We start from the raw sequence: 12,191 nt of genomic DNA, 5'->3' as shown, positions 1-12,191 counted from the left end.
TTTTGTTAGATGTCATTGCCTGCCTCCAAAAAGCCAGAAAAAATGCCTAAAAAAAACAGAAAAAACACCTGAAAACAATACGCTCAGGTGTGAATGGAGCCCTAGGGCTCTTCCACACGGGCGATCCGATCAGATCCGCCTGTCAGTTTTTTAGGCGGATCTGATCGGATCCTCAATGCAGCTCTATGGGGCAGCTCCTCCGCTGACACCCGCTGCCATCCGTATCCGATCCTGTCCGTGAAATCTGGACAGATGGAAACCCTATTTTTCCATCCGTTCAGGGATCGGATCGGATGAGAGCAGACAGGCGGTCCGCTCTCATCCGATCCCCCATAGAGAGCAGCCGGGCTCTGACACCTCCCTCTCCGCACTGCAAGCGGAGACGGAGCCGTCATCCGCCAGCTCAGCGGGGATCGGCGGGTCGATCCCCGCTGAGCAGCACGGATCCCCCTAAGGAGGCGGACCGTGTGAAAGAGCCCTTACAAGTTATTAACAATTTTCGCACATCTGCTGCAGATAATTTGTTTTTTTCAGCGATTTCACTTTAAACTGATATTCACCATAGCGCAAGCATCTATTTTATCATAACAAAAAATAAAATAAAAAGGATTTTGTCGTACAAGAATTTTTGTACAAATTTTCTTTCATTGGTGCCGATTTGCTGTGAAACAACGAGGAAAATCGGGCAATCATTCACCCAATTTTTGTCATAGTGTGTACCCCACTTTAGATGCACGTCTAAAGTAAACTATTCTTAACCGGTTGCCGACCGCCGCAAGTACATATACTGCGGCGGTCAGCCCCGGCCAGGCAAAGTGACGTACCAATGCGTCACTAGCCTGTCACTGACTTGTGAGCCAATAGCGGAGAACGCGCGCCCCGCCCTGGCTCATTCACTAACAAGTCAGTGCATGTGACCGGCGGACCCGATGTCCGCCGGTCACTCGCGATCGTCCGCCGGGAAGGGAGAAAGGCAGGCGGCTAATGTAAACAAGCCGCCTGTCATTCTCCCCTGTGTAAAAGTGGAGATCAGACGGTTCTACTATGTAGAACCGTTGATCTCTGTTTTTACAGTAGTAGCCATGTCCAATCACAGTTAGAAACACACCCCTAGGACACATTTAAACCCTCCCTCTCCAATACAGTTAACCCCTTCCCGGCCAGTGTCATTTTTACAGTAACAGTGCATATTTATAGCACTGATTACTGCAGTAATGTCACTGGTAACCCCAAAAGTGTCAAAAATGTCAGTCAAGGGTCCGATCTGTCCCCCGCAATGTCGCAAAAAAAAAAAAAAAAAATCGCAGATCGCCGCCATTACTCGTTAAAAAAAAAAAAAAAAAAAACACCAAAAATGACAAAAATCTTTCCCTTTGTTAGTAAACGCGATAACTTTTGCGCAAACCAATCAAAATTTTTTTTACCAAACATAGGTAGCATAAAAGAAATTGGCCGAAAATGTTAAAAAATTTAGATTTTTACATTTTTTTGGGGGGGGGGGGGGGGGGAATTTCATATAAAAAAAATAGTTATTTTTGCAAAATTGACGCTTTTTTTTGTTTATAGCGCATGATCAAAAAATCGCACAGGTGATCAAATACCACCAAAAGAAAGCTCTGTTTGTGGGGAAAAAAAGGACGTCAAATTCGTTTAGGTACAGCATCGCACGACCGCGCAATTGTCTGTTAAAGTCACGCAGTAAAAAAAACAAAAAAATTGCAAAAAAAACCCTGGTCAGGAGGGGGGGTAAAATCTTCCGGGGCTTAAGTGGTTAAAACAGTACAAATGGTTTAACAATACTCAGTTCCTTTTCTCTGTAAATGGCAGGAAACATACATATAAGTAACTTTTACTCACAGCGAATGAAGTGGTTACAGTGTGGTTGTCACCCAGTCACAGAAGACTTTTCCCTTCACAAGCACAGGACATTATGCCTGAGCCCTTTACTTGTCTGGTTAAAGTCGTACTGCACTATTCATTCATATACAAAATGATTGCAGGAAGAGTGCCTAACTTCTCTTACTCCATACTGAGCACTGACCATAACCCCGGTGTAACTACCAATTACTTCCGGCTTATCCCGCACTCAGGAATGCTCTCCTCCCCCCCAGCGTCTGACACCTAAACACTTCTTCTGCCAGACAGCCGACGTGTCCCTCGCACCCGCCTGGAACTATACATAAAACAAGCCAAAAAAGAGTCATCAACCAAGGCGCCATCATTGATGAGACATTTACCATAGGAAACAATGACTCTAGAATCTTCAACAAAATGGCTGCCTCCCCAAACGTCAGATCAATGGAACGGAAGACGACGTGGACTAAAGAGGGCGTAGAACAGAAAGGCTGCTCTGCCCGTATGAGAGAGAACCGAGGAGAGTGATTGGTCAATAAAGCAGCTTCCTGTTACGTAAGAGCCCTTTTCAGTATTGAAGTGACGCTGCCTTCCCATTTGTTCCGAAGCCGAGCGGAGTAGCTGTGTGTAGTTGGCTCATTCACCTCTCAGCAACATGGTAAGAGGGAGATTTAGTTATCTATGTTTGGGTAGGAGGTTAGGTATATGCAATGCTCTTCTTTAGGTATCATGTCTGTGTGGGATCGAGGTTTCTGCTGTGCTTTTTCCTAAATGGATTCACCAGTGTAGGTAACACAGACTGCAGTGTTGGCAGTTCTGGAGATTTCCATACACTTCTAAATACAGCAATCTGTGCCCTGCAATGTTATTGGTTTTCAGGCTCATGCCTTAAACGTGGCATTGTTTGTATTTTTCTACGGATCTAAACACAGGTGTAATTATTATTATTATATATTTTTTGCTGTGAAGTGATCAGTAATCTTGCACGGCGTTCAGATCCCAAACTAAGAAATACCGAACTTAAGGCCCCATTCACATCTGCTGTTTTGGTATCCCAGGCAGAATCGCTGTGATTCAGCTTGTGATCCCAAAGCACACCACAATGGTGGCAAAACGCACCGCGCATTTTTGAGTGTAATTCACGGGAGCTTTTTTTGGGCAACAAGCTATGCGCAATGCAGATTGCAGCGTGATTTATCACAGCAAAACCACACTGTGCTTAGGTGCCATTGAAAATGAATGGCACTACAACACGCGTTGTATGTTTTTTGTTTTTCTACGCGTAGTATGTAGATTCGTTGGGAAAAAAAACAGTTCAACCGATTAAATAGGGGAAAACATAATTATTATATTTGTTTTTTACAATCTATACCCACAGATGATCCAGAGGAAGGCAAACAAAACCCCAATAAAGCATGATCCACTTTACTCCAGCAGGGGAAAAAATTCCTTCCTGATCTACCAAGAGGCAATCAGATAATCCCTGGATCAACTTTACCTATGAATATTAGTATCTGGTTATGTACATTTAGGAAATCCAGGCTTTTTTAAAGCAATGCAATTTGGGATTGTGGGCAGGATGGCAGTGATTCTGCCCGAGATCCCAAAACAGCAGATGTAAACGGGGCCTTATGATGCGCGCACACGTTTTATGTTTGTGCTAATGTTTACATATGTACTGACTGAGCAGATGTACTCTAGCCACTTAAGGTCTGTCCTATAGCAGTTTTACTGTTACAGGGAAGCCCCTCTTTGCCAGATCATGTATGTGTAATTGGACTCTTCTGGGTAGCGGGCGCGAATGCACGCCACCGGCAGCTCACTTCCACTGATCATACACAGCGGTAGCTGATTGGCAGGTACGAGAACTCTATGTTCACCGGCACCTGCAGTTTGGTACAGAAGCAGAACGGCGATCTGTCGGGAGGGATGGCATATGGATCCTGTATCTCTTCAAAGCAGGGACTAGGATTCATGCCTTCCCCTGTTAAAAGTACCACAGTACAGAGAAACACTGGCAAAGCACATGGTTAACCCTTGATTGCCCCCTTCCCTGCCAGTGTCATTACAGTGACAGACAGTGCATATTTTTATTCAGCACTGATCCCTGTTAAGGGTCCATTCACACTAGCGCGACTTGTCAGGCAACTTGGTCGCCTGACAAGTCGCGGTGGGTCGCTCGCCATTGAATAGTACAGGACCCGTTCTAAGTCGGAGCGACACAAGTCACTCCGACTTAGAAAAAGGGTCCTGTACTACTTCGGGGCGACTTGCATTGACTTCAATTATATGAAGTCCGTGCAAGTCGCGCTTAGGTCGCGGTGCACGCTGTGCACCGTGACTTCACAGGTCGCCCCACCAAGTCGTGTCGCCACAGTCTGAACGGGGTCTAAGTGTCTCTGGTCCCCAAACATTGTGTCCATGTCAGAATGTCCAACGCAATATTGCAGTCCTGCTTTAAGTCGCTGATCGCCACCAATACTAGTAAAAAAATAAAAATATCCCATAGTGTTTAGACGCTATAACTTTTGTACAAACCAATCGATAAACGGTTATTGGGGGTTAAAGAAAAAATGTAGCTCAATAAATTACATATGAGCCTAAATTGATTAAGAAATGTTTTTTTTTTTTTTTTTTTTTTTTTATTGGTTAGGTTTTATAGAAGAGAGTGAAAAAAAAATTATATATATATATATATATATATATTATAATGTTTCTCAAAATTGATGGTCTTTTTTGTTTATAGCACAAAAATAAAACGCAGAGGTGATCAAAGCTCTATTTGTGGGGGGAAAAATTACATACATCTTATTTGGGTACAGTGTTGCACAATTGTCAAAGTAACGCAGTGCCATATAAAAAAAAAAAAAAAAAAAATGGCCTGGTCATGAAGGGGGGGGTAAACCTTCTGAAGGTTAAGTGGCTAGTGGAATACAAGAGCCACCTCTGTCCTGCAGCCAATAGACCGCTTACCTACAGTGTACCGAGCTATAGTTTTAGTATTAATTTGTATTGTCATGTTGGTGCATGTACCCCCTAAATTCTAAAGAATTCCAGGTATAAATACTTATACATAGTTACATGGGTGCACAGGTCCAAACTGCACCAATGTATATACCATACCTGGCAGATCCCTTTGGAGATCGACCAGATATGGTATATACATTGGTACTCTGGGCCAAGCTGGATCATTGTAACTTTGTATAACCATTTAAGGACCAAGCCTGTTCTGGCACTTTTTTTGTTGCCAAGTAAAAATCAGATTTTTTTTTTTTTTTTTTTTGTTTTTTTCTAGAAAATTACTTAGAACCCCCCCCCCAAAAAAAAGTGTGTGTGTGTGTGTGTGTGTGTGTGTGTGTATATATATAGGCGATTGTCACAATTTTTTATGTGACAACGTATTTGCGGATTTTTAAATGCAATTTTCTGGGGAAAATACACTAATTTTAATGCAAATAAACCCCACTATATATAACCCAATTTTGTGGTGTAATATAAAATATGATGTTAGGCCGAGTAAATAGATACTTAACATGTCACGCTTTAAAATTGCGCACGCTCGTGGAATGGCGACAAACCACAATACTTATTGTCCAATAAGTTTACGTAAAGCTAGAGCTATGATTCTGCAATGGTGACTTTTATAAATGATTCCAAATGTACACCCCTTCTATTTCAGCCTGGCCCTGCAGCAAGTTCCACCAATGTTGGTGCTTCTAGTCGATCACCAAGCAAAGCGGTTTCTCCAAGAGCAGCAGGATCTACTGTGAGACAAAGGTAGGATGAACAAACTTCTTGGCTGGATGCTATATTCTACTTTAAAGTTAGAATGACTTTCTGAGGAGTTTGCATGTAATGGATTTGAAATGGAACTTCCAAACTTTTACCGAATGGTTGAAATTATTGGGACTAGGTTCATCTAATCTACCAGCTTTTATATGCCAGAGACTTACTAGGTTTTGGCATTTGACACCTGACCACGGACAGGTCCTAAAGTGGTCCATTTTACTCACCATCCCCCCCCCCCCCCTTAAATACTAGTGGTTTTAAAAAAAAAAAAATAGATTGAAAATTAGTTTGTCCCAAAATTTGAGAAAACAGGAAAAAAATTCAGTTTGGCCCGGCTTTTAATATTTCCAGGAGGGATAAGTGTCATTCTGCCTCCTGGAGACACCAGCATTCAAAATCTGAAAAAAATTAGCACACCAGCTCTGCTAATGCCACTGTTTGTTCTAAGTACTTTGTCTGTATTTTCTCTCAACAAAAGAAAAACTACAAGCAGTAGCGCAAGAAGTTCTGGACGGACCACATCTGCTGGCACAGGAGGCATGTGGCGATTCTATACAGAGGACTCTCCAGGTCTTAAAGTGTAAGTTTCATGTCTTCTTATTCCTTTTTGTATACTATTTAGTTCAGATGCTATCAAAATATTCCTACACAGCAAATTCTGTGTACAGCCTTGGTTCAGTCCTACTGAAGATTATTCAATATAAAGAAGTGATATAAGGAATTCTAGGGTTTGTCAGTCTATGCATTGTGCAGTGTAAGTGAATATCCAGCCAATGATTTCCACCATGCTTTGTAAAATATTTAAACCTTATATGCCCTTGCTTCATAAATTCACTTCACCTCATCTCTTAGTCATTAAATGCATTTTATATACCAAAAAAATCACTTGTGCCTTTAGATAAGATTCAGACAATTTTGGGGTCTGGAGGTAGTGTATGCACTAATAGATCTGTTTGAAAAGAAGAAAACAGCTAAAACAGAAATGGAACGCAGCTTTTACAGAAGGATGTGGCTTTTTACAATAAAGCAGGAGTAAGCCCATCGATTTAAGACTTTCCAAAAAGTTAGATTTCTGGCATGCGCTGGGGATGTAACTATCACATTGGTTGTGCTCACACTGTCAAACCATCCAATGGCTGGTGTCCTATCTGATCACATGTGCAGCATCATGGCAATTGAGGATTAGAGGCCAAGTTGGCAGCTTCCTTGGCTAAAAACTATAGTTTACTTCCACTTGGAGGCTGGATTCACACTGGATTGCGGAGCGGCTCGCAGTAGGGGGTCTGGCGCCTCCCATGCACAGTTTTAGGTCCAAATTCGGCCCAAATTTTTGGCCGAATTCAGACCTGAAACGGACCAGAAGACCCGCACAAATTTCCTGCAAACTGCTCCGCAGCTGTCCCAGAGCTGTGTGAACTGGCTCCATTGAGAGCCGGTCAAAATCTTGTGAAATGCGAATTAGATGCAGGGAAACCTGCATCCAATTCGCACCAGTGTAAACCCAGCCTAAAGGCCAGTTCACGCCAGAAATGCATTCTGCTTGCCTGTGCGATTTCAGCTTTTTTTTTTTTTTTTTTTCTCCATGGGCTGAAATTGTACTGCACCAAATTAGTGCATACACTACTTTTGGAAACTTGCTGCAACTTTTGTACCATGCCATCCAGTGTGGGCAAACGTACCGCAGTGCATCTTGAATGTGATTGGGGGGGGGGGGACACGCTCAGAACACGGGTTTCCAACACCTCATTCTGGTTTGAACTTGATCCTTAAGCCCTGTACACACGCACAGATTGTTGGCCGTAAATTGTCGGCCAACGTCTGATCGGCCGATTTTCGGCTTGTTAGTATGATGCTTCCGACAACCAACTGCGACTTTTCGGCCAAAAAAAATCTGGTGTGCAGGCTATAAAATTTTTGTTGGCCAACAACAGAACGGCCCATTGTTCCTCAGTCAGTACAGATTTCGGCAGACAAAAATCAGATGAGCAAGACTGGGCATGCTCAGAGAAGAAAACACAGGGAAAGTCAACCATCACATGACATCACTTCTGAAGTTGGTTTTTGTTGGCCAACAAAAGTCCAGTGGAAGTCTAGAGCACATTTCAACCAACAAACACTGGACAAAAGATGGCCGATCGGTCGGCCAACAATCTGTGCGTGTGTACAGGGCTTTAGAGATAACTCTAGTGTTGCTATAATTTTATTTCTGTAGTGTTAAACATACAAAATATAGGGGGCCTCGAGTGCAGCCTCTGACATCAAAGGACCACATAATATTCAGTGAATGTATTGTTGCAGACCTGCAACAGGGGAGATATTCCTAGACTAGACCATGGGCATGCTACTAGAGGTGGTCAAACTGTAAACTTGCTGGAGGCTTGGGGATTTGCTTCTAGTCATTGACTGGAGAGGTGTTAGAAGCATGCAAAAGATCACTGCTATAAGCCCTTTGAAAAATGTAATTATTGTTTCCAAATTTGTGCTTGCAAAAGCATCCTTAAATTTACAGTGCCACATAATAAAACTAGTATCAAGATTACTTTTCCTGAAAGCATGAAAACATAGACAACTGCCTGCAGGGTCGAGGTCGATGAGGGTTGCACAGTCAGTGCAATGGGCTACTGGTTTGAGCACCGGGTATTCATACTGGATAACAAAATGCCCTTTGGCTCAAGGGGGATTATTAAAGGAAAAGGGATCGAGGAATCTAGTGCTAGTTCAGACAGAAATACTGTGACAGCTCAGTCTGGGAGAGGTTTGTTTACTGAAAAAACCCCATGCTTGCCTTCCGATCATGGCTTTCTAGTTGATTACGTGATTGGGAACATCACTGATTGGTTTTCAGTTGTTTCTTGAGACCAGAGCTGTCCAGTGTATGCTCCTAAAGGTTTTGCATAAACTAATAAAAGCTGACCATTGTAAGCATTTCTGTCGGTGTTATTTGTCCCAACTCTCTAACTGCCACTTGCTGGACAGCGTTCAGATCCGCCTGTCAGTTTTTCAGGCGGATCTGAATGGATGCCCCATGCATCTCTATGGGGCATCGGATGTCAGCGGAGACATGTCCACTGACATCCTGTCCATCAAATCTGGACAGATGGAAACCCTATTTTCCATCCATCTGGCGGATCGGATGAGAACGGACAGGCAGTCCGTTCTCATCCGATTCCCCCATAGAGAAGAGCGGGGACCTGACAGCTTTGTCTCCGCACACAGCGCGGAGACAGAGCTGCTCATCGGCGGATCGATCCCCCGCTGAGAAAACTGGAGTCCGCCGACAGAGCGGCAAGTGTGAAAGGGGCCGTAAAGCTGAAAAATAACTTTCTTATTGGCAAGATCACAAGGTGAAATTTTAAGGGGGGGGGCATCACATAAAAGAATTGGTAAGCTGCATTTTTACTTTTAGGATTCCTTCACCACAGGAAGCCATGCCTGGGAACATTAATTGACAGATTGCGAATATGAAGTGGTCAAGCCAATATTCAGCATTTTTGCAGTGCATAACTGCAAAATAACTTGCAGACCTTTGATAAAACTAGAAATGCTGCATTTATTTATTACAGGTACTTGTATAGCGCCGTCAGTTTACACTGCACTTTACATATACATGTGCATCTCAAAAAAAAAAGAATCTCAATCGCAAATAGATGCGTTTTTTGTACAGTGATATTTCAAGCATTTATTTTTAAAATTTTGATTACGGCTTACAGGTAGTGAAAACCCAAAATGTATTATCTCTGAAAATTAGAATATTGCATCAGACCAATAAAAAAAAAAAAAAAGATTTTTAATACAGAAATGTTGGCTTTCTGAAAAGTATGTTTATGTACAGTATAGTATGCACTCAATACTTAATCGGGGCCCCATTTGCATGAATTAATGCATCAATGCGGCTTCGTTGATGCTTGTGGCACTGCTGAGGTGTTATGGAAGCCCAGGTTGCTTTGATAGCAGCCTTCAGCTCGTCTGCGTTGTTGGGTCTGGTGTGTCTCAGCTTCCTCTTGACCTACCCTACAGATTTACTATGGGGTTTAGGGCAGGTGAGTTTGCTGGCCAATCAAGCGCAGTACCATGATCATTAAACCAGGTATTGGTACTTTTGGCAATGTAGGCAGGGGCCAAGCCCTGCTGGAAAATGAAATCAGCATCTCTATAAAGCTGGTCAGTAGAGGGAAGCATGAAGTGCTCTAGAATCTCCTGGTAGAGGGCTGGGCTGACTTTGGACTTGATAAAACACAGTGGACCAACACCAGCAGATGACATGGCTCCCCAAATCATCACTGACTGGAAACTTCACACTGAACCTCATGCAACTTTGATTCTGTGCCTCTCTTCTCTTCCTCCATGTTCTGGGACCTTGATTTCCAAAAGAATGGCAAACTTTTCCACAGTTTGATGATATGGGGAGCCATGTCATCTGCTGGCCACTGTGCTGCTGCCCATGTATCATGTTGCTGTAGTTTACGTCTTCTCCAACCCTATAAGTATATTTTATCTCCCATCTTATAAGAAGTATTGTCTGTTATGGTTACTACATATTAATTTGATTGATTTTTTTTTTTTTAGAGGACCTGTTCCAGTACTGGTTATGAGCCTACTTTTTATCGCTTCTGTGTTCATGCTTCACATCTGGGGTAAATACACACGTTCTTAAACGTCTGCGCTCAAGGCTACTTTGGACCAAATAAGCTTTGGACTTCTTCGGAGAACTACCATCTTGCATTTAAGCGTAGACATAACTTGTGGTTTCGGCAAACTTTTAAAATATGAATTTTGTAAATAAAACAAAAAAAAGAGCAAAACAGTGTAGTGTTTTCTTCTGGTTTGTACAGAAATACAGTGGCTGCTGCCATTTAATATTATGGATAATGTAAATTCATACACCCTTATTGCAATAATTGTCTATTAGTTACTAATAACAAATTATATTACATTTTTAAAATGTATTTAATGAGAATATTGAACAGATAGTGTGCGTGTATGTATAGATAGATGAATGATACACACCTTTTTTGTAATTAGATTTAGATGCACTATATCAAAAATGTATTATAATAATTGATTATCTTCTCTGCTTACTGTTCTGACATTTTAGGTGTCTGTTGGCATGATCTACTAAACACATGTCATTTAAAAAAAATCTCAAATTGCAGTTGCTACTAGTTTACCATTGTGAAGTATAAACATAATGGTAAACCCTAGGAATATGTAACAAGATTCTACTGATTAGAGAACTTGTGAAGTCTTTATCGGCATGTCATCTGGAAGAAGTTGGTTTCTGCCTATTCAAAATTAAAAAAAAAAAAAAAAAACAGAATAAGGGAACTTTGTTACCAAATTTCTCCAAGGAACCTTCAGGCTGGGTTCACACATACAAATTGGATACGTCAAGTATGAATGGCTCTCAATGGAGCCAGTTCACACATGTCCGGGGTTGCCGCGGTCTGCTTTTAAAAAGGTCCTGTGCCTCTTCTGGTCCGTTTTCGGGTGGGAATTCAGACCTGATTCACACTTAAACCAGTGAACAGGAATGCCCCGGACCCCAAGCACAAACCTGCATCCGGACATGTGTAAATGCAGCCTTTAGTCTCTGTAAGTTGCCAAATAGAGCTTTGGCGATACAAAAATCCACAATGGCGGCGGGAACACCCAACAGCCGATGGAAATATCAGCTGCGGTGCCGACATCGCTGGACTCCAGGACAGGTAAGTGTCCTAATATTAAAAGTCAGCAGCTACAATCTGTGTAGCTGCTGACTTTTAATTTTTGGAGGGGAAGGCGGAACTCCGCTTTAAGCATGTTCATTTGGTGTTGCTGTGCAAAACAGTCACTGAAATAATTACTGTGCTGATTACAGTAGCTTGTGCACAGAAAATGTAGTGTTGTCTATAATGGGGTTGTGTATTATTCACAGAACCAGCATCACATTTGTAAGATGCCAAAGCTTTATGACACGGTTTTTGTTTTCTTACAAACCATACAATATTTGTCCTTGTGTCACAATCCCCCCTATGTGATCGTAAAATGAGTGTGACAGATTCTCTTTATGGAAAGAGTCCCAATCTGCTTTTTACCTAGTCACTACAAGCTAGGTTTTGACAACCCTGGTTCAAGCACTGCAGAGGACATTTTGGAAAGGATACAGCCACTTGAACTAAAGAAGTGATCGGTGAGGATTTCAACTGCCCTAGTTAGCTTTGCAGCGTTCACCTGAGCTTGTACTGAAAAATGTAAAACTCATGGCTGCTATTTGTGGCCATAAGCTTCCTTACAACCCGTTACTGCCTTGCCATAGAATTATTTTGGCGGCAGTAAAAAGGTTAAAGCCAAAGTTTATATGGCAAAATTTTTTTATACCGAGCATAAAAAATAAAAAAAAAATCACCTGACTAGGTGTAGAAAAATGTTTGGTATACTTCAGCTTGGTCTGTGTGTTGGAAATGCACTCGGCACAACTTCATGTCCCTGTGGAGGCATATGTGCATTGGCTGGATGTTAAAGCCTACCTTTCTAGCCATAGCATCTATGCATTGCATGGTTGAAAAGAG

The 12,191-nt window shown here is 42.1% G+C and overlaps 1 protein-coding gene across 1 annotated transcript; it reads left to right on the top strand.

Annotated features, from left to right (window-relative positions):
• Window positions 1-2,357: 2,357 nt before the first annotated feature.
• SEC61B (SEC61 translocon subunit beta) lies at window positions 2,358-10,546 on the top strand. Its single transcript, XM_082259601.1, has 4 exons — window positions 2,358-2,512; window positions 5,534-5,631; window positions 6,122-6,223; window positions 10,210-10,546. The coding sequence occupies exons 1-4, from the start codon at window positions 2,510-2,512 to the stop codon at window positions 10,295-10,297; spliced, it is 291 nt and encodes a 96-aa protein (XP_082115727.1). The 5' UTR covers window positions 2,358-2,509; the 3' UTR covers window positions 10,298-10,546.
• Window positions 10,547-12,191: the final 1,645 nt, after the last annotated feature.

The sequence above is a fragment of the Pelophylax lessonae genome, assembly GCF_965119305.1.
Source record: "Pelophylax lessonae genome assembly, chromosome: 5".
NCBI lineage: Eukaryota > Metazoa > Chordata > Amphibia > Anura > Ranidae > Pelophylax > Pelophylax lessonae.
This window is presented reverse-complemented; position numbering and strand designations above follow the sequence as displayed.